This window comes from Pituophis catenifer, unplaced genomic scaffold, assembly GCF_029215685.1.
Source record: "Pituophis catenifer annectens isolate HBS135680 unplaced genomic scaffold, rPitCat1.0.hap2 SCAF_1, whole genome shotgun sequence".
NCBI classification, from domain to species: Eukaryota; Metazoa; Chordata; class Lepidosauria; order Squamata; family Colubridae; genus Pituophis; species Pituophis catenifer.
Window position 1 is genome coordinate 240981080 of NW_027256881.1, and position 21741 is coordinate 241002820.

General features: G+C 40.3%; 1 protein-coding gene across 1 annotated transcript in view; it reads right to left on the reverse strand.

Annotated features, from left to right (window-relative positions):
- LOC139327512 (NACHT, LRR and PYD domains-containing protein 12-like) overlaps nucleotides 1-17511 on the reverse strand; it is a 56730-nt gene extending 39219 nt beyond the window's left edge. The window contains exons 1-5 of the mRNA XM_070957355.1: nucleotides 17425-17511; nucleotides 16522-16818; nucleotides 16455-16473; nucleotides 10816-10865; nucleotides 7821-7853 (exon numbers count right to left, since the gene is read on the reverse strand). Coding sequence (XP_070813456.1) covers nucleotides 7821-7853; nucleotides 10816-10865; nucleotides 16455-16473; nucleotides 16522-16792 — 373 coding nt within the window. The 5' untranslated portion in view covers nucleotides 16793-16818; nucleotides 17425-17511. The remainder of the gene's footprint in view (nucleotides 1-7820; nucleotides 7854-10815; nucleotides 10866-16454; nucleotides 16474-16521; nucleotides 16819-17424) is intronic.
- Nucleotides 17512-21741: the final 4230 nt, after the last annotated feature.

The following is a 21741-nucleotide window of genomic DNA, read 5'->3' on the forward strand; positions in this document are numbered from 1 at the left end:
TAGGTTTGGAAGTTTAAGGCCTCCCCTTTCTGGAACATCTTGCATAATTTTCAGTTTAACTCTCGCTTTTTTCTCATTCCAGACAAACTTATTCAGTCCTCTTTGCCATTCTCTCAGTTGTTTATCACTTTTAAGCACCGGAATCATTTGAAACAAAAAAAGAAATCTTGGCAAAATGTTCATCTTAACTGCTGCTATTCTTCCAAGTAAAGACAGCTGCAGTTTTTTCCAGGTCTCCATATCTTTCTGTACGTCTCGCCACAACACCTCATAATTATTTTGGAACAATTTCATATTTGATTCTGCAACTTGAACTCCTAGATATTTGACCTTTGATACTATCTCAAAACCTGCCTTGCTTTCAAGTTCCTGTTTTCGATCTTGTGTCATATTTTTAACTATCATCTTAGTTTTTTTCTGATTCAATCTAAATCCTGATACTGTGCCATAGTCTTGTATAATGTCTTTCATCTGGATTATTGATTCCATCGGTTGTGTTAGGGTAACTACCAGATCATCTGCAAATGCCCTTATTCTGTAATCCTCTTGTCTTATCACTATTCCTTTCAAAGTGCTCGAGTCCCGTATTATATTCAACAAGACTTCTAATGTTAAAATAAATAACAATGGGGATAACGGACAACCCTGTCTTGTTCCTTTTTCAATATTAAAGTCTGTTGTCAAACTTCCATTAATAATAATCTGTGCCTTTTATTCTTGATAGATTGCTGAAACCGCCTGAATAAATTGATCCCCAAAGTCCATCTTTTTTAGAGTCTTTAATAGAAAATTCCAATCCACTCTATCAAAGGCCTTCTCTGCATCCAAGAAAACCAGCACTGCAGGGATCTGTTTATTCTTCTCAAGATATTCCAATAAATCTATAACTTGCCTTACATTATCCTTCATATATCTGCCTTCTATAAATCCCGCTTGATCGCAATGAATCACCTCTTGAATAACTGGCATCAACCTGTTGGCTAATACTTTTGCAAATATTTTATAGTCATTATTCAGAAGAGATATTGGTCTAAAATTCTCAGGTTTTTTAGGACCTATTTGCTCTTTCGGTATCAATGAAATATAAGCTGTTTTCCATGATGGGGGTATTTTACCCCCTTGTTGTATACTACAAAATAGATCTTTAAGATGTTCAATCATTTCTGCTTGTAAGGTTTTATAGTACACCGCAGTTAAACCATCCGTCCCAGGAGCTTTAGCTGTTTTCAATTGTTTAATTGTGGCAATAATCTCCTCAGCGGTTATAAGTTTTCATCTTATCTATGTCCATTGCACTTGGATAAATTTGGGCCTCCATGGTTGAGAGCCACCTCAGGATTTTGTCATAGTGGTTTCTCCTTATTTCTGTCCAAGTTTTTGCAAGTGCTTCTCTGATAAAGTGTCTCCTGAAATGTTCATGCTGTCTGAATTTCTCCTCCCATAAGAATGCATGCCATCCTTTCAGCAGGTCGAATCCCTCTAGTGCTGACATACGTTTGTTTTTTTTATGTTATCCAGTCTTTTATCCATGTAAGTGATGCTGCATTGTAATAAATTTGCCAGTCTGGTAATCCTAGGCCACCCCTCTCTCTGGTGTCTTGAAGATGTTTCAATTTTATTCTTGCCCTTTTTCCTTGCCAGATGTATTTTGATATCATTTTATCGAGATCTTTGAAGTATGATTTCCCTGGGTTTATTGGTATTACTTGAAATAGATACAATATTTTCGGCAGAATATTCATTTTAATGGAGGCAATTTTACCAAAAGTGATAGTCGTAGTTTACTCCATATATCTAGGTCCTTTTGAATTTGTTTGGTCAATTTATTATAGTTGTCTTCTTTGAGTGTTGATACTTTGTTGGTGAGCCAGATTCCTAGGTATTTTATTTTTGTTGCTGTCTGTATTTCTAATGTGTCTTCCAAGTCTTTCTCCTGAGTTTTCATCAAATTTTTCGTTAGTAGTTTTGTTTTTTTGTTTATTAATTTTCAATCCTGCTACTTTTCCATATTGTTCTATTTTCTTTAATAATTTCATTCCTGATTGCTTTGGTCGTTCTAGGATAAATACCACGTCATCGGCGAACGCTTGTAATTTATATTCCTGATTCTTTACTTTTAATCCTTTTATTTTTTTGACTTTCCTAATTTCGTTCAATAATATTTCTAATGCTAATATGAATAGTAGGGAGGATAAGGGACAACCCTGTCTCACCCCTTTAGATATTTGAAATTGGTCTGTTGTCTCTCCATTTATCCATATTCTCGTCGTTTGGTTGGAGTATATTGTCTTAATCATATTTAAGAATTTGTCTCCTGCTCTCATTTTTTCTAATTGTAATGTTAAAAATGTCCAATTGAGATTGTCGAACACATTTTGTGCAAAACAAATCGATAGATGGAGATTCTTAAACCTTATCCCCTTGGAATATAGTAAATACTCTCAGAATGAATTTAATACCAGCATAATATATATATTCTGTCCTCACTACACATTAGTCTGTGTCAGGGGTGAAATCTAAAAATTTTCGCTACCGGTTCTGTGGGCGTGGCTTAATTAGTGGGCAGGGCTTGGTGGTAAGGTGACTGGGTGGGCGTGGCTTGGTGGTAAGGTGGGCGTAGCCAAGTCAATGTCACTTCTTTGCCCTTTTTTAACCTACAAAACACAACACAACACAACTGGCTCACCCACAATGTAAAAGCAGCTGTGCTAGACCCAAAATGGCCCCTGCAACAAGCAGGAACCTCACACAGGCACAAAAAGTCCAAAAAACCAACTTTCACACTTTACATACACAACAAAACAATACAACACAACACAACACAACTGGCTCACCCACAATGTAAAAGCAGCTGTGCTAGACCCAAAATGGCCCCTGCAACAAGCAGGAACCTCACGCAGACACAAAAAGTCCAAAAAGCTAACTTTCACACTTTACACACACTTTACACAACACAACACAACTGGCTCACCTACAATGTAAAAGCAGCTGTGCTAGACCCAAAATGGCCCCTGCAACAAGCAGTAACCTCACACAGGCACAAAAAGTCCAAAAAGCCAACTTTCACACTTTACACACACAAAATTCCACATACAGCTTTGTGAGATTTTGTGTCTTTGTGTAGTTAGAGTGAAACACTACAGAAACACAATAAATCTCAGAAAGCTGCACAAATATTATTTTATTTTAATTTATTTTTATATAAAAGCAGCTAAATTTAAAACTTCCTAAACTTTAAATGGCTAGGTCTAAAAAAAAGAACAACTAAAAAAAAACCCCAATTAACTATTTTTTTTAAAGCTCCCAAAGGGGAAAAAATCTTACCCAATAGAACAGGGATCTCCAACCTTGGCAACTTTAAGACTTGTGGACTTCAACTCCCAGAATTCCTCGGCCAGCTATTGCAGGCTGCAATAGAAGGTACAAGGCAGGCAGGAAGGCAGATAGAGCTGCTCACCGATGAGCTTGATTGCAGGCAGGGAGATTCAGCTGCTTGCTGATGCAATGGATTGCAGGGATTACAGCAAGCGAAGGAAGGCACCGATGCGACCAGCAGCTAATGTAAGCAAGCTGGAGGCTGGGGAGAGGGGAGGGGGGAGGAATTTTTGCTACCTGTTAGCAGGCAACTCAGCTGGGATCGTCAGAGCTTGGATCGTCAGAGCCATTTAAAAGTAAAAAAAGGCTCTGATGATCGCGGGGCTCAGCTGGGCATAGGGGGGTGGGGGCAGGGATTTTTGCTACTGGTTCTCCGAACTGCCCACCATCATTGCTACCTACTTGCCCGAGCCGGTCCGAACAGGGAGCATTTCACGCCTGGTCTGTGTGCAGCTGGACCTGCAGCTAAACCCACCTATCCTCCAATAAAATAGACTGTGTGTGTAGATCTGGATGCTTTATTGAAAGAACAGGATATGGTGAAACCGGGGAAAATAGGAATACATACAATGAGAACCAAATACAAGATAGGCAATATTGAATTACTGCTGAACATAACAATTAATAAATACAAGTAATCTAAATCTCACCAGTGATGCTCTGAGTGTGGGATGTGGTTTTGTCCTTGGATGACACAGATTAAGATGGATTCTTCTTTTTGCTTCTGCTTCCACCAAATGCTAAAGGAAAATGGAGTCTAGCTTCCCAGTGTGCACTTATTTTGAGTGTGGGCTGAGGGGTAAAGAGGTTGGGTCAGCTTCAAAACAATATAATTCGTATTTGTCTCTCCAGCCACTAGATGGGACTACAGAGCAGCAACAGTATATAAAAATTACATATTGGGGCATGACACTCCCTCAACTGATACCACTTTTTGAGTTCTGACATGGTAGCATTAAGTGAGCTGCCATTACTTTTTTGCTGATATGGCTGTCAGTAGAATGACATGACTGCAGTTTCCAATGAGACTTCTGGGAGCTTGACAGTGATATATGTTTGGAATATAACACCTCATTGTTAGCTTCTCCCTTAAAATTGGTGAAGTAATCTGATGTATATCCAGCACCATTCTGTAGCAATGGGACCCGAGTCATGTCAGAACGTATCTGGACAGTGACTTGGCTTTGAGACTGACATGTCACTGCTTCTGCTACTGTGAGGCTGCCCTCAGATTCTGTGTTAGATGAAGAATCTCCATTCATCAGGGATCTGTGAGATGTTAAACATTTTTCCTTCAGAAAATGTTCTTGCTTGCAAGCCACGTCCACGAGCAGATGCAGATCAGGGGATTTGCCCTTCTATGAACTACTCTTTCTTTCTCTGCATTTGGTTTGGATGGCTGAAACTAAATCATTGGCATATTTCCGGGGGGGGGGGACCCGCCTCTGAAGCAAGGAAACCAGTTTGTTCTGAGGATGCAGTTTGTTCTGAGGATGCAACAGTCTCTGATGTATTTGTCCCACACCTTGTATTGGGATCTTCCTGTGACTGACAGAATGGAAGTTCCTTTTAAACAAATACCATGGAGGACACTGCAGAAGACTGGTTCAGTTTCTCTTTGATCTTTGCTGATATTTGTGGTCTGGCTGTAGGCTGCTACACCATTAGAGCCATAGTATTCTCCACAGGTTCTGTGGTATGAATAGCATAGATCGACTCTGGAGGCTGTGGCATGGAACATGCTACAGTTTGTTCTTTATTTTAGTTAGGCATTGCGTCTGTGATCTGAAGGGAAGAGGGACGACCCAGTTGTCACTATCTTCTTTGACTAACCCCTCCTCTGTCATTTCTAAAGGGAGTTTGTCCTCAGTAGATGTTGCCACCTGGTTGTCATCTTCCATCCTTTGGAAGACTGTACACCTTAAATGACCTTGGTCACTGACACAGGTGAAGGTGACACTAAGGGTGCCTGTGAAGGGACACGGCAAATGGGTAATGTGTGGTGATTCCTTTAAGTGGAATTGGTTGTGCCTTGGCTGAAAAATAGAAGGATGTCCATTCTTTAATGTACTTGTCAGCATGCTGCTAACAGTGGTTGGTTTGTGCATGCTTCCTAAACAGACATCTCCTGTACTGACCCACCCTAGGTCTAATTTCTGAGCGTATGGAGCATTGTGAGGACCATTGATCTGAGCTCTTGCCTTGTGGACTCATAAAATATCTTTCCCTAGGAACAAGACTCTCTGAACCTGAGGATCGAGTTCTGGTATCAGCTACGCAATTCAAATGTGGGTGATGAATCGCTGCATCTGGTGTAGGGATTTCAGATCTATGGTCAGGGATCTGGTTGCATTTGATAAGAGTTGGTAAAGTCAGGCATGTTTTTGACTTGATAACCAGAAGCTCCTCCCTGCCATCTCCACAATTCCAGCAAAATTTTTAAGGAATATGGAGTACTGGGGCCTTTAGTTTAGTTTAGTTTAGTTTAGTTTATTTGATTTGTATACCGCCCTACTCCTGAAGGACTCAGGGCGGTGAACAGCCAACAATAAAATACATAAATACACAAAATTTAAAAACCCGATAAAATCAAATTAAATTATTTGGCCCAGACAAATTAAAATACCCCAATAATTTAAAAACAGATTAAAATTTACATATTTAAAAAGGGAAGAGATTAGGCCAAGCCCGCTTGATGGAATAAAAAGGTCTTCACAGCACAGCTAAAGAGCTATTACTTTGGGCATCTAGGATGGCATAAAGCTTAATGGCTTTGTCCCTTTGGCTTGCTGGGTAGACTCTGACTAAACGGATTTTGGAGCAGGACTTGCCATCTGCAATCTCTTTGCAGACTCATGTGCATTTTGAATTGATTTCTGTTGTGGATGTAGCAGTGTGTTCTTCCTCCCTGCTGTGCTCACTGCCACTGTAAGTGTGTTGTAAAGTCCATGGTGCTGGCCCTTGATGTAAAGCTGTGTTGTGGCCTGTGGTGCCACATTCCATGCATTTTACACTGACGTTACAGTCATTGGCAAAGTGGGAAACAGATGAGCAGCACTTGTAGCAAATGTTGTTTGCTTTCAGGAAAGCTTTGTGATTTTCAATGGACTTCTCCTTGAAGGCTCCGCATTTTAGGAGAGGATGTGGCTGCTAGTGTACAGGACACTGCTTACCAGGATCTCTGATCTGGGTTTCTATGTGAAGAGCTGGCAGACCTGTGAAGGGAATCTGGAGGATTTGAGACCTTGTCTTGTATGAAGATAGCTGGCTTTGTGACATGGTGTCTTCTGGAGGTGCTTGACTGTCTAGAGACTGCTGTATGGCTGTATGCAGATAGCTGCATAGGCTATAATGACTATACAGTCATTATCCAGGATCCCACTTGCTGGGTAGCTGCTGTTTCACTGTTCTGTCCTCACTACATGTTAGTCTGTATGCAGCTCGACCTGCAGCTAAACCCACCTATCCTCCAATAAAAAAGACTATGTGCACAGATCTGGATGCTTTATTGAAAGAACAGGATATGGTGAAACTGGGGAAAATAGGAATACATACAATGAGAAACAAATACAAGATAGGCAGTATTGAGTTACTGCTGAACATAACAATTAATAAACACAAGTAATCTAAATCTCACCACCGATGCTGTGTATGTGGGGTCTGGGTTTGCCCTCAGATGACACAGATTAAGATGGATTCTTCTTCGTACTTCTGCCCCCTCCAAATTCTAAAGAAAAATTTCTAGCTTCCCAGTGTTTTTACTGCCGGTTCTGTGTACATGGTTTGGTGGGTGTGGCAGGGGAAGGAAACTGCAAAATCCCTATTCCCACCCCACTCCAGGGGAAGGATACTGCAAAATCCCTATTCCCTCCACACTCCAGGGGAAGGATACGGAAAAATCCCCATTCCCATCCCACTCTAGAGAAAGGATACTGCAAAATCCCCATTCCCCCTCCCACTCCACGGGAAGTATACTGCAAAATCTCCATTCCCTCCCCACTCCAGGGGAAGGATACTGCAAAATTCCCATTCCCTCCCCACTCCAGGGGAAGGATATTGCAAAATCTCTATCTTCTACACTGATCAACAGAATTGGAAGTCAATGCCTTTTTTCTTTTTCCCTTTTTTTACTGCACACTTTCCTTTTTTTTCCCCTTTTCCATTCTTCCAGTTACCATTATTTTCATTTTCCCTTGTATATTATAGTCTAACAAGCTAATATAAATTGAATATAAGAAAAAGAAAGGGGTGTATGGGGACCTCCCTCCTTCCTTCCCTCTCTTCCTTTCTTTTTTATGGCCAGCACTGCAAGAACAACTCTGCAGCTTTCCCCATCAGGATTTTGGGTGTGATTAATATTCACAACAGCTTCTTACACAATGGGGATGGAGAGGGAAGGACCTGATCATGCTGAATTAGCTTTAAAGATGAACAGATTCACTTACTTGATGAACCTGACAGTTTGTGAGCACCAGCATCTGCAAATGAAGATGGACTGAATTAGTGAAATACAAATACCTAAAAATAGGTAAATTCAGAGCATTTTTAAAAAATAGGTAAATACATGAGTTATAGAGTTAAACAGCAACTATGTCTGTCTACATTTACAATGTATATTAGATTTCTTATCTAACATATATTGATTGGAAGTGTCGGTTGACTGGAAGCGTCACGGCGAGACAGTCGGGGAATTAGTGGGCTCTGATGAGCTGCAAAAACCCAGACTGACGAACCGCCGCCAAGGGGTCTTCGGACTGGAACCGTCCTGTAGGGCACCTCAGAAGACCAAGAGGAACAGGTAAGTTCCGAAGGTCAAAGGAAACTCTCTACGACTCGGCAGTCATTGCGGTTGTCATGAAGCTGGGGCAACTGGGTAAGCATTAAGCAGGAGCGGTGAACGGAATGGAGTTTTGTGAAGCTGGGTGAGTGAAAGCCAACTCACAGGTGAAACAACAATAAGAAAAAAGTCTTTAAACCTGAAGACCCCTAGCGAAAAAGTGGTAGCTAATGAACATGGGGGGGAAGAAAACAGGATGTTGAAATGTAATTTTAAAGGGACAAAAATCCAAATAGAAAATTGACTTTTGAACAAAAGTATTTGGAAAATAATTTGGAAAATTTTAAAAACTAGAGAAATCACCCCAAGATTGATTAAAGGATCAGAAAGAAAGAAATAGATCCCTTTTTTTCCCCCTTTCTTTTTCGAATTTTAAGAAAAACAAAAGAGAACGGACAATAAGCCCTGTAATAGAAGTGTTGTATAAACAAAAGAAAAATGGAAAAAAGAAGTGAAAAGGGCTGTTTAAATTCGGACTGGACTATAAAACTGATTTGGTATTTTTAAAGCTAAAAAGAAAAAGAGAAGCTCGTTAAGATTCTTAATGTAGATTGAAACAAAATGGATACTTTTTAGATAACCGGAAATTGTGGATTGCAGAGAGACACCTTCAGGAGCAAAAAGGAACATTGCAACTTGATCTTTGTTTTGGAAAATTGTGAACTTTACAGATAACAGCCGTGAGAACTTTTGGGGAGGATTCCTTTGTCTGCAAGCGGCTTGACTTTGGGGGGGGGAAAAGGAATACAATTGAACTTTTAAAATTGGACTAATACTAATTCAAAAAGAATAAAATGGTGCAGGAAATTAGAGAAATGATTAAATCGATGTACTTGTCTTGGAAAATGGAAATAAGAGAAATAACTACAATGCTGCATGGGGAATTAAAATCTGAGGACATAAAAATTGAGATAGAGCATACACAAGCTGACAAAGGAATAAAGTCGGAGAAGCAAGACACAGAGGCTGAAAATAAAGAAGATAAAGACAATGCGATTAAATATGAAAAAGTAACTGAACATGTGGGTAGTAATAATAAAAAGGAGGTTTTTAGAGATTACATTGGGATTAACAATGAAAAAAATAGAAAGGATGGAAAGAGACAAATAAGGAAAGAAGGGTGAACAGAAAGAATATAAAGAACTTAAATGATTATACTGGGATTTACAGTGAAAAGATAAAAAAGAGAGGAAAAGGGTGGAAAACAACAGAAAATATAGGGCAAAATAGAAGAATCCAGGACTTTGAAATACAGAATGATAATACTGGGATAAACAGTGGGCAAAACAGTGGTGAAATTAAAAAAAGAGAGAAAAGAGAGGGGGAACAATGGGAAATATAGGGCAAAAGAAGAGAGATCAGGATTTTAAAGCACAGGAAAAAAGGGGAAAGAAAAGGTAAAAATAAAAATGAAAAGGGAGAAAAGGAGAAAGAAATGAAAGAGGAATATGATGTATATATCTAGAACTGAAATACGAATTGTAGTAAGGAATAATGGTAAATCATCTGATGGTGAAAATGAACTGAATAATAATTGGAATATTATCATATGTATTTTTGAAATCTAGATAACGATGAGGGTTTTTTTAGAAATATGAATAAGTTTAAATTGTAATAATTGAAATACTTTTAATGGTTTATGGTGGTGTGTGTAGAAATGATTAAGTGATGATTTTGAATAATACATGGGGAAAGCTATATGATTAGAGGATAACAGCTAGAATATTTTTAAATTTAACTAAGGAAATTGTAATAAATGAAATATTTTTAATTGCATATCGTGGTGAAAGTAGAAATGATTAAGATGTGGTTTAGAGGAACATATGGGGAAAATTATTTGATGTATGAAAATGGAACTAATTGGAATATCCACATTTATATTCTTTTTTTTCTTGTTTGAATATATAAATGAAAAAGATATTTACATAATTAATTGATTTATATTAAAATGTTGGACTGTATTATTTAAGGAAATTTATGTTATAAAATAAGTGGGTTTACTATTCCTATAAGAATTGAACAACTGTAACACCACAAAATTAACGAATCTGATGATGGATACAAAAACAGATGACAATGAGAAGGGGTTTAATATAGAATAGAAGGGAAAAAATGGAATTTGGTTAAAATTAGAGATGAAAATGAAGGGTAATGTTGGTAAAAAATAGATGAAAATAAATACTACGGCAAAAAGGAGGTACAGAAATTGTAATTTTAGTTGAAAGGACTAAAAACTGTTTAAATTTGTTAACCGGCCAAATACTCTGTTCAGCAAAAATACATTGTATGTTTGTGTATGTGTAAAAAATTTAAAAAAAAACTTTTTATAAAAAAAATATTTTCATTTTCCCTTGTATGTTATATTCTGACAAGCTAATATAAATTGAATATAAGAAAAAGAAAGGGGTGTATGGGGACCTCCCTCCTTCCTTCCCTCTCTTCCTTTCTTTTTTATGGCCAGCGCTGCAAGAACCACTCTGCAGCTTTCCCCATCAGGATTTTGGGTGTGATTAATATTCACAACAGCTTCTTACATAATGGGGATGGAGAGGGAAGGACCTGATCATGCTGAATTAGCTTTAAACATGAACAGATTCACTTACCTGATAAACCTGGCAGTTGGTGAGCACCAGCATCTGCAAATGAAGATGGACTGAATTAGTGAAATAGAAATGATAAAAATAGGTAAATTCAGAGCATTTTTTAAAAATAGGTAAATACATGAGTTTTAGAGTTAAACAGCAACTATGTCTGTCTACATTTACAATGTATATTAGATTTCTTATCTAACTGTTCCTATGCATTTCTATGCATTTCTTTTTGGAAGAGGGAGAGCTACTATTAAACCACTCCTTCCACTCCTATGACACCAAACCATTCCAAAATGATATCAAGATCCCTGATATAAAAGGCCATCGAGAGATCAAGGAGGGTTAGGACACATGTGCTTTCCATTTCCCACTCCCATTAGAGGCCATCCATTAATCCTCTAGACCAATGGTGGGATTCAAATTTTTTTACTACTGGTTCTGTGGGTGTGGCTTTGTGGGTGTGGCAGGGGAAGAATACTGCGAAATCCCCATTTCCTCCCCACTCCAGGGGAAGGATACTGCAAAATCCCCATTCCCTCCCCACCCCACTAACCTGCTTTCCAGCTCCTTTCTCCTTTGCAAGGCAACAAAAGAAGACCCAGCCAATCAGCTGGGACTCAGGAGGCAGCAAATAGATCAGGGGCAGGACCAGCCAGGGGTCATATTTGCTGGTTCTCCAAACTATTCAAACTTTCTGCTATTAGTTCACCAGAACCGGTTAGAACTAGCTGAATACCACCTCCGCTCTAGACCATCTCAGTGCTAGATCCCAACCCAAAACATGTTGGGAAAGGATCTAGGTAATCATTTCCTCCAGGGCTCTTCAAAGCTGTACCACTGGTTTGGCAGCATTTTTCATCCTTTTGGTCTCTGAATAAATTCCCCACCTTTTATCATCTTCATATCTACTTTTCAATCTTGGTTTGTTTTTCATATGTGAAAGTTGAAGGTAGAAAACCTTGCATGCCCAACGGTGGGGGCTTTGAGGTGTTGGGTGGTGTTTCATAACATTACACAATTTATTTTCCAAGTATGTCTTAAATGTGTGGAGTTTTGCATACCATCTTTATCAAAGCAAAACCCCTAACTTGGATACCAGTTGTTTTTGGTTTTTCCAATTGTCTGTAAGTTTTTTTTTTCAGGCATTAGAGTTTTAGAAGCCAAGTGAACTCTTCACTGTATTTCAGCTGAATGTAAATTGGGTTTCAATGATGCCATGTCAGCCATTCAATCTGTGTAGCCTTTTCTTCTCTAGCCTAAGTAATTTAATGAAATTACAGCTCCCTAGATCTTTGGGCAACTCTTTGAGGGTGGGTGGGTTGTGCCCTCCTTTAAGAATGCTGCTGTTTCTACAGAGGCTAATCTCATGCCATCCGAGCAAATGTCAGGCAAACAAAAGCAGACCTTCAGGATGCATCAAGACATAAATGGGATTTCTTCTTGGGATTAAGAATGGTTCTGGGATACTTCTTGGCTCCCAGATTTGGGATCTTCAATGTAGAAATGTACTCAGGGGTTTCATATTTGGCAACTGTCCTTTCCCAAGTCATCTTTCATTTCCTTTCCACTTGGAGCTCCTGTGACAGAATGCTGTCTTTGGATACAATCTGGGTCAGTCACCAGGACCAGAAGTTTTGTCTTACAAGATAGAGCCCAGCAGAGTGAATGTTCTTGGGCCATTCTGTGTGTGATATTTATTTGGTGCCTATTGTACATAGCTGTTTAGATATTGATTGGGTGCTGATAGTTGGCTATTAAGCGGTTGGCTGTGCTTGTGCTGTCAAGGCCTCGCCTCCTAAGTAGTTGATAAAATAGTGCTAAATCTGCACTCATGTTGACTGATGAGGGGCTCTTTTACCAATCAATCACTTCCCTGGCTGTTTTTGTCCCTGCTCATGCAACAATCTTAGTAGCTACAAATGCTGTCATTCTTTGTTTTCTGGCTCCACCAAGCATTACATACCCTGCCCTCTTCCTTAACAGCAACAAAGCATCACCACCTGTAATGTATTATAATACTGCATCAGATCAGGAAACATGAGTGGTCTACCTCATGATCAGCTCATGACCTGGTAACTTTCAGGCTCTCTTATGCTACCCCTTCTGCAGGGAGGCTGGACCCATTTGACTGCTCTGCGTCCAGCAAATTAATGGGTGTAAGTGATGGTAAATTCATCCCTGATGGACAGAGTGTTCCTGGCACCTTTTGAAGATGTTCTGATGCATCAACTCCTCATTAAGCCATTCATGGATGCCACTGTTCTGGACACTGACTAATACTGATGATGTTACCTAGTTTGGGTAATGAAATATTTGCAAGAATAGAACAGAACAGAACAACAGAGTTGGAAGGGACCTTGGAGGGCTTCTAGTCCAACCCCCTGCTTTGGCAAGAAACCCTACAACACTTCAGACAAATGGTTATCCAATCTCTTCTTTAAAACTTCCAGTATTGGAGCATTCACAATTTCTGGAGGCAAGTTGTTCCACTGATTAATTGTTCTAACTGTCAGGAAATTTCTCCTTAGTTCTAAGTTGCTTCTCTCCTTGATTAGTTTCCACCCATTGTTTCTTGTCCTACCCTCAGGTGCTTTGGAAAATAGTTTGACTCCCTCTTCTTTCTGGCAACCCCTGAGATATTGGAACACTGCTATCATGTCTCCCCTAGTCCTTCTTTTCATTAAGATATACAGTACCCAGTTGCTGCAACCGTTCTTCATATGTTTTAGCCTCCAGTCCCCTAATCATCTTTGTTGCTCTTCTCTGCACTCTTTCTAGTCTCAACATCTTTTTTACATCGTGGCAATGAAAACAGAATGCAATATTCCAAGTGTGGCCTTACCAAGGCATTGTAAAGTGGTATTAATGCTTCACATGATCTTGATTCTTTCCCTCTGTTTATGCAGGCTAGAACTGTGTTTGCTTTTTTGGCAGCTGCTGCACACTGCGTCTCATATTTAAATGGTTGTCCATTAGGACTCCAAGATCCCTCTCACAGTTACTACTATTGAGCAAGGTACCACATATATGGTACCTGTGCATTTTGTTTTTCTTGCCTAAATGTAGAACTTTACTTTTTTCACCATTGAATTTCATTTTGTTAGATAGCGCCCAAAGTTCAAGATCCTGTCAAGATCCTTCTGTATCTTGAGCCTATGTTCTGGAGTGTTGGCTATTCCTGCCAGCTTGGTGTCATCTGCAAATTTGATGAGTTCCCCATCTATCCCCTCGTCCAAGTCATTGATGAAGATATTGAAGAATACTGGGCCTAAAACAGAGCCTTGGGGTACTCCACTGCATACTTCCCTCCATGTAGATGCAGTTCCATTGAGGACTACACATTGAGTGTGATTGGTCAGCCATTTATGAATCCATCTGGTGGTGATGCTGTCTAACCCACATTTTTCTACTTTATGTAGTAGTGGGTTATGGTCTACTTTATCAAATGCTTTACTGAAGCCCAAGTAAATTATATTGACCGTATTCCTCTGGTCCACTAATTTTGTCACTTTGTCAAAGAAGGCAATAAGATTAGTCTGGCATGATCTGTTTTTGACAAACCTATTTTGGCTTTTGGTTATTTCTTTGTTTGCTTCTAGGTGTTCGCTGATTCGTTGCTTGATTATCTTTTCCAGAATCTTCCTTTGTATTGAGGTCCAGCTGATAGGTCTGTAGTTTCCTGGATCTATTTTTTTTTCGTTTTTTGAAGGTGGGAACTACATCAGCTCTTTTCCAGTCCTCTGGCAGTTCCCCAGTGCTCCAGGAGCTTTGAAAGATATACTGTAGTTCAGTGGTTCTGAGATCTCGTCTGCCAGAACCTTGGGGTGTAATCCATCCAGTCCTGGTGATTTGAACTCGTCTAGGGTAGACAGGTGTTCACTTACCATTTTCTTCCCTATTTTAACTTGTGTTCCTAATCTGCTTTTTGTGGTGCTGTTTTTGATAGGTTGGACTGTTTTTTCCCTTTGCGTAAAGACAGATGCAAAAAACGAGTTAAGTAGTTCTGCTTTCTCCCTGTTGCTTGTCACCTTCTTGCCACTTTCCCTCAGCAATGGACCAATTGTTTCCTTGACTTTTTTCTTGTTTTTAACATGTTGGAAGAAGCTTTTTAGTTTAGCTACAAATATTCTACTCTCCTTTATTGGATGCTTTCCATCCAATCTTGCAACTTTCCTTCTTAGGGAGAATGGTTGAGAAGGTGGTGGCATTGCAACCTCAGACTATCCTGAAGCAAATGGATTATACTACCCTTTTCACTCAGGTTTGAAGCCCACATACATAAACAGCATTGGTCATAGTCATAGATGACATCTGGTGGGATAGGGTTGAACAGAATGTATCCCTCCTTGCTTTTCTTGACCTCTTAGCTGTTTTTGTTATCATGGTATCCCTTTGGGCTAATTTAGGGAGTTGGGGGTGAGTGTTCTGTGCTGATTTGCCTCCTTCCTTCAAGGCTGGTCCCAATTAGTATTGATGGGAAGTGAGAAGTCTAGCTCACAGCCCTCTTTTGAGGGGTGTTGCAGGACTCGGTGCTTTCTCTCATACTTTTTAACATCTACATAATCTATATTGATGTACATGAAACCACTGGATTACATCATCTATTGCTTGAGATGAGGTATCATTAATATCTGCGTGATACCTCAGTTATATATCTCCATCCCAGGTGAAGTGAGTGATGCTGTGGATGTTCTCTCACAGTGCCTGGAGACTGTGGAGGCCTGAATGGGGAACAACAGACTTCTAATGAACCTTGATAAGACAAAGTGGCTGTGGCTGAGCCCCTCTGCATCCAGGAGTTTAGCATCTTTGGTCTTCGATAAGGTTGTACTTTCCCAGACAAAAACCATGCATAATCTGGGGGTCCTCCTATATTCTCAGCTCCTGCTCAAAGAATATATAGCAGCTGCAACTAGGTGGACCTTTGCTGAACTGCATACTGCATAAAGCCCTACATGGATGGGGCCAAGCTACCTTCAGAGCTATCTTAATCCCATTAATTCAGGACACCCCATCCTCTAAATCAGGTAAGGTATGTTGTGGACTCCATCAGTTAAAAATTCTGCCTTCTCTACCATTGCTCCTTCCATGTGGAACACTTTTTCTCCCAAGGTGAGGCAGGCTCCCCTCCCTTGGTCTATTGAAAAAGTATAAAAACATGACTCTGAGGCCTTCCTTGGGGCACACAGAAGAGCATGCCACTATAGAGGGAGTTAGCACCCTGAAAACCTTTTAATTAACTTTCATACATTCTTGCCTTTTTAAATTGTAAATTTTATTTATCAGATTTTTATGCTTTCATATATTTTTTTTATTTGTATATCATACCAAGTCTATCTTTTAGGAAGAGGCACAGTTTTAATAATTTGATAAATAAATAAAACCCTTAAGAATCTCCTTTAAATTTAGATCAATTAACTGTTTGGTTGAACTTGACTTATTTCTTTTTTTTTTTTTCCAGTAATAGGAAAGTGCCAAATTAAGTGACAGAGCAGATGCTTCCCTTGGGTTTGATTTCAGGTCCAAGATTAGAAGGTATGTCAGGCCAGAAGGAAAGTTCCTCTCTGAAATCCCAGGGACTCACTGCCAATCCTAATCAACATCAAAGAATTAGTGGAACACAATTCAGTGGAGACAGCTCCCCAAATCACAACTGGTGTTTATTTCCAGCTGATCTTACATGAGAGAACCTTTCTGTAATATGTTCAATTTTCTTACCTTTCTGTAAAGTTTCCTCAAGTTTTCTAGCAACATCATTTATATTGCTTTTTTGAAGGACATGAATGCACACCTTTGGAGCCTCTTCTCCATAATTTTGAATCAGGAGATCTACAACTTCTCGCTGATTAGCTTTCTCCAATGAAGCTATAGGAATGTTTGGCTTTTCATTGTGGTCAATACCCTTTAGCAACCATTTAAAATCGTTAAATTGCTTCTCAAGGAGGTCATTCAATGCTTTGAAAAGTTCTTCTCTCACAGCGTTGTTCATGTCAGTTATGATAGATTATATCTGACCTAAAATTAAAATTAGAGAAATTAATATTTTATAGAAAATGTCAAGAGTGTCAGTACAGCAAAGTTTTTGGGAAGCTTGTCTCAAAACTGCTACCTATGAATTGAGGGGAATGGCTTCCCCAAAGCCTAGCAAGAATGCCAGCGGATTAAGACAGAGGCCCAGCCCACAAGGGTGGCTTCCTTCTTTTGCAAAACACCATCACTGAGCTTCCTTCCTAGTCGACTCTACTTTCTCTTCCTCTTCTGGAGTAAATAGAGGTCTTTTCCCAGCTTTAGTAAATCAGGGTCTCCCTTTGGCTCATTTGCTGCTTATCTGACTCCTTTTAGCAACCAATTTCTCCTGCTGCTGTTTGCAACATATGAGTTTGCTTGCCACCCGGCAAGGAAACAGGATGCAAAAAGACTCAAACAGGGGTGGGAGATGGGAGGCTAAGTTGCAGCCCCCCTCCCATGTGACTCCAGGCCTGTGCAGGATGCCAAGAATCCAAATTTGATCATGTGACCACAGAGGGTTTCAATGGCTATAACGTCAGGTATGAGTAAGATACCCGGTATCATTGCAATTTCAAATGGGCATTGAACAAATGGTCATAAGTTGAAGACTACCTGTAAAGAAAATGAAGTGAGGCACAAAATGAAGATGTGTCTGGTTATAACCCAAAGGTGCTTTTTCAGGAGGCAACTAGATGTTCTTGTTTTTTCTTTAAAGACATTTCGCTTCTCATCCAAGAAGCTGCTTCAGCTCTGACTGGATGGTGGGGAATGAATGTCATTTGCATTCTTTTAGAGAAGGGGTGTCAAACTTGATTGCATCACGTGACGTCACCTAATGTATCACAACGTTTTTTGCTTCTGTGGAGCCGGGGGTGGGCGTGGCCTGTGTGTGATGCATCCGGCCCACGGGCCACTAGGTTGACACCCCGCCGGCCACCAGGAGGTTCATCTGGGTCAACAACACAGATGATGTTACTTAGTTCGGGTAATGAAAAGTCTGCAAGAAAACAAAACAAGCTCATTTCAATACTGAGCTACAAATATTCTCCTTTATTAGACAGTATATTAGAAAGACAAATAAGCAGATGTTGAAAGGAAAGTTAAAAAGAAGTAGAGCAAGAACATTGTAAAGGTAAGAAAATTGTAAATAATACATTTGGATTTAGCAATATTTGTGAATGGAATAACTCTTCTTCCAAATATTCCATCTGTCCTTCTGATTTGAATGTAAGGCCATCTAGTTAAGGCTCTCCAAACTACAGCAGTACTGAAGGGAATGTGCATTGCTCACTATCGCACTCAGTGAAGCAAAACAATAATCCACTACTCTAACATGCATATTTCATAAAATGTTCATTCCGAGTCTTATTTAGAGGCTCAAATATGTACTGCTTTGGATAGTGCTCAATTCTGCCTTCTTTAATGGTGTCTTCCAATAATGTTTTTTATTTCAAGATTATTTTTTTATCCCAGTTTCTCTTTGAATTTAGTCATTTTCTTCTCTTCATTTAAAAGACCAAAGACCAAAGAGGAAATACATTCTTAATTATAAATCAGGCCTTCAATTCAGAAAGCTAGTCAACAAAGTTGTCCACATATTGTGAGTCTCTTTTCCAGAAGGCACCTCTCCTCAGTCTGCTAGAACATACCATTAAGCAACAAAAAAAAACCCAGAAGCTTAAACAAATGAAACTATAAGACCAAATGAAAACTGACCTTTTTTTTTTGAACAGGTTCTCATTCAGAAAGAGAGGGACTGCAGCCATACATTTTTAACAGTGGTGAAATCCAATTTTTTTTACTACCGGTTCTGTGGGTGTGGCTTGGTGGGCATGGCAGGGGAAGGATACTGCAAAATCCCCATTCCAGTGGTGGGTTCTTCCCGGTTCGGCCCGGTTCGGCCAATCTGGTAGCGGTGACGATATGACGTCACCGAACCGGTTCTCTTTGTTCGGGAGCTGGGCCCTCCTGCCCCCCCCCCATTATTCTTACCTTTTATTTGGCCCTGCCCCCAATTTTTTGCTGCCTCCCGAGTCCCAGCTGATCGGCTAGAAGGAAAAAAACTGTTTAAACTCTTGCCGCAGGGCTTCAAAGGGCCGCCCTACAGCTGATCAGTGTTAAAAGGCAGTGTGGTGGTAGACCAGTGTGCTCAAAAAACAAATGGGTAGACCAGTGCCTCCAAAAACAAATGGGTAGACCAGTGCCTCCAAAAACAAATGAGTAGACTGGTGCCTCCAAAAACAAATGGGTAGACCAGTGCCTCCAAAAACAAATGAGTAGACTGGTGCCTCCAAAAACAAATGGGTAGATCGGTGCCTCCAAAAACAAATGAGTAGACCAGAACGCTCCAAGAACAAATGAGTAGACCGGTACAGTTCTGCAAGCAGTTAAAAGCCTGGTAGACCAGTACCTCTGCTAAATCCTAAAGAATTGTCACATGACCATCAAACCACACCCACAAAATAAGCCACACCCACAGAACTGGTAGTAAAAAAATTTAGAACCCACCCCTGCCCCATTCCCACCCTACTCTGGGGCCAGCCAGAGGTGGTAATTGCCGGTTCTCCAAACTGCTCAAAATTTCCTCTACCGGTTCTCCAGAACCTGTCAGAACCTGCTGGATTTCACCCCTGATTTTTAATAAAGAAATTGTTTTACCCTGACTCTATATTTCCAAAAAGTAGTATTCTTGATTAGTTCTTGCAAAATGTAACATAGATGTTTACTTGAAATAGACTCTTGAAATTTGCTGCCTATCCAATTCAAAAGCACAGAAAATGCCTAAGAAGGCTCCCACCCATTCATGAATTGCAATGGGATGGGGAGCCTTGAAAACAGATATTCTCTGAGAATATCTCACTGCAAAACAAGAGGCATCCACTCTCATAGCCTCTGGACTATGACTGTTCCAAAAGGCCTTTGAGACTGGACTGTTGTGGGATTTCTGGTGGCATGAATGGAATTATTGCTATTCTACTATATGATTAACAGCACTTTTAGAATATAAACTAAATTTTATCATATTGTGTTCTTTTATTGCTGAACTGGATCTTGTGGCACCTCCTATATACTGTACCATTTAACGATTTCAGTGGAGGGGGCCACTACCACACATTCCTAAATATATGAACAAATATAGAGACAAAAAGAGCTGTTCTGGGGAAACCTTTAGAAATATTTTTGGGGTTTGGACTTTTTTAAAAGTCTTGCTTGTATTCAATGAAAAACCAGTTCACAATCCCCACTGACACCCCCCCCCCCCGCCCGATACTGCCAAGGAGGTCAGGATAGGCAGAGGATAGCCTCGCTCTGATAGCAGATCCAAACTTCTAGCATTCTCTTTTTCCAACTCTTCTTGCAGAGACTCCAATGAGAGTCTGTGATGGACCACAACAAACTCCAATCCACACCAGTTCCTCCTTTTGTTCTCCAAGACCACAATCAGGAGCAGCGGACAAGACAAACCTCTCTCCTTCCCTACAACTTTCTCTTGAGGCTAAATGATGTTGGCAGTGACTTCAACCCCCACCACCACCCTGCCACTTTCCCAACTTGACAGCTCGAACATGCTGTACTTTGTTATGCAGGCTCAGACTCAACAGACGAGATCTGACAGTGACTTCCATATCACATTTGGCATGATCTATGTTACCCTTTCCATTCACTTCACCCATTAGCCTTGGCCATAACCTAGCCACCGCCGTTCCTGATCTCCATTTGTCTGCTACGGTTAGGACTGAAAGAACTTCAAAGGCTGCTCAAAAACAAACAGAAGCCCCACAGATCAAACCAGGCTGGGGTTCCCACCCTCTGCATCTGGCTCATAGTGCCTTGCACGCCTGGCACATAAGACCTTTTTCCTTCTTTCCCAGAGGGCACTTGAGGGCCAGATCAGCTTTTGCCAGGTAGGGACACGTTTTCTGCTGTACTAATGCCCCAGTCTTCACCTCTTCTGCTGAAGCATGTGATTAAACATTAAAAGCACAGACCGGTTGAGCTCTACACAGCATTTCAGCTGACTGGAAAGCCAGGAAAGTTTGTAAACATGAAATCATAGGAATTTCATCCTGGTATCAGGTATACACCCTATATGAGGAGCCAGATCTTGATGACCTCCAAGCAAAACTTAGGGGAAAAAATCTCTCTATGCTTATAGACTGATGGTGGAAATAAGGGTCCCTCTATTGCCAGCCCCATTCCAAGCTCAGATGAAGGGCCTCCTCCTTTCCTGGAGACGTTTCCTCCCTGCACAAATTATGCTGAAAAGTCTTCCTCAAAGGCCTTATATTTTTGCAAAGCATTGACCACCCAAATAGTCTACCACACACACACACACATACACACACACACACACACACACACACACACACACACGTTACACGAAATCCAACCCTCCTATATTTAAACACTTAGGATGGCAACCTTACCTTGTGGCAAAAAATGGAGTCTGAAAGTAAATTCGTCCTGAATTTGTAGACAGATAGATAAAGCTTTGCCCTTTGTGCTTTCGTTTTCAACAGTGGCCCTCCCTTCCTCGTTGCAGTTTATTCTGTGAGTTGTGTTTGCTCTGTCGTGTCCTGAAGTAGCAGGAAATGTTTCACAGCAGTTCTGCTAAATGAATATCAAACAAGAGAGCTGTAAAAGCCTTGAAAAGATGCCTTTAAACAAAGGTTGAAATGAAGATACGCACCGGCTGCTTCACTTAATGTCTTCCACCCTTTTTCCTAATTCTTTCTCAACCTACCACAGTGTTGTAATACCAGAAAAGGGTTTCTGGGCATATGCAGATTCTTTTTCTCCTCTTTGAAAGAGATGGAGGAGGCCAAGGACCTGGAGGAGGCTAAAGGGCAGATAAAGCTCTTCTCCTGACAGGTTCCTTGCTGCTCTAAAAAAAGGTTCCCCTCCCCCCGCTCCACCCATCAGCTCTGT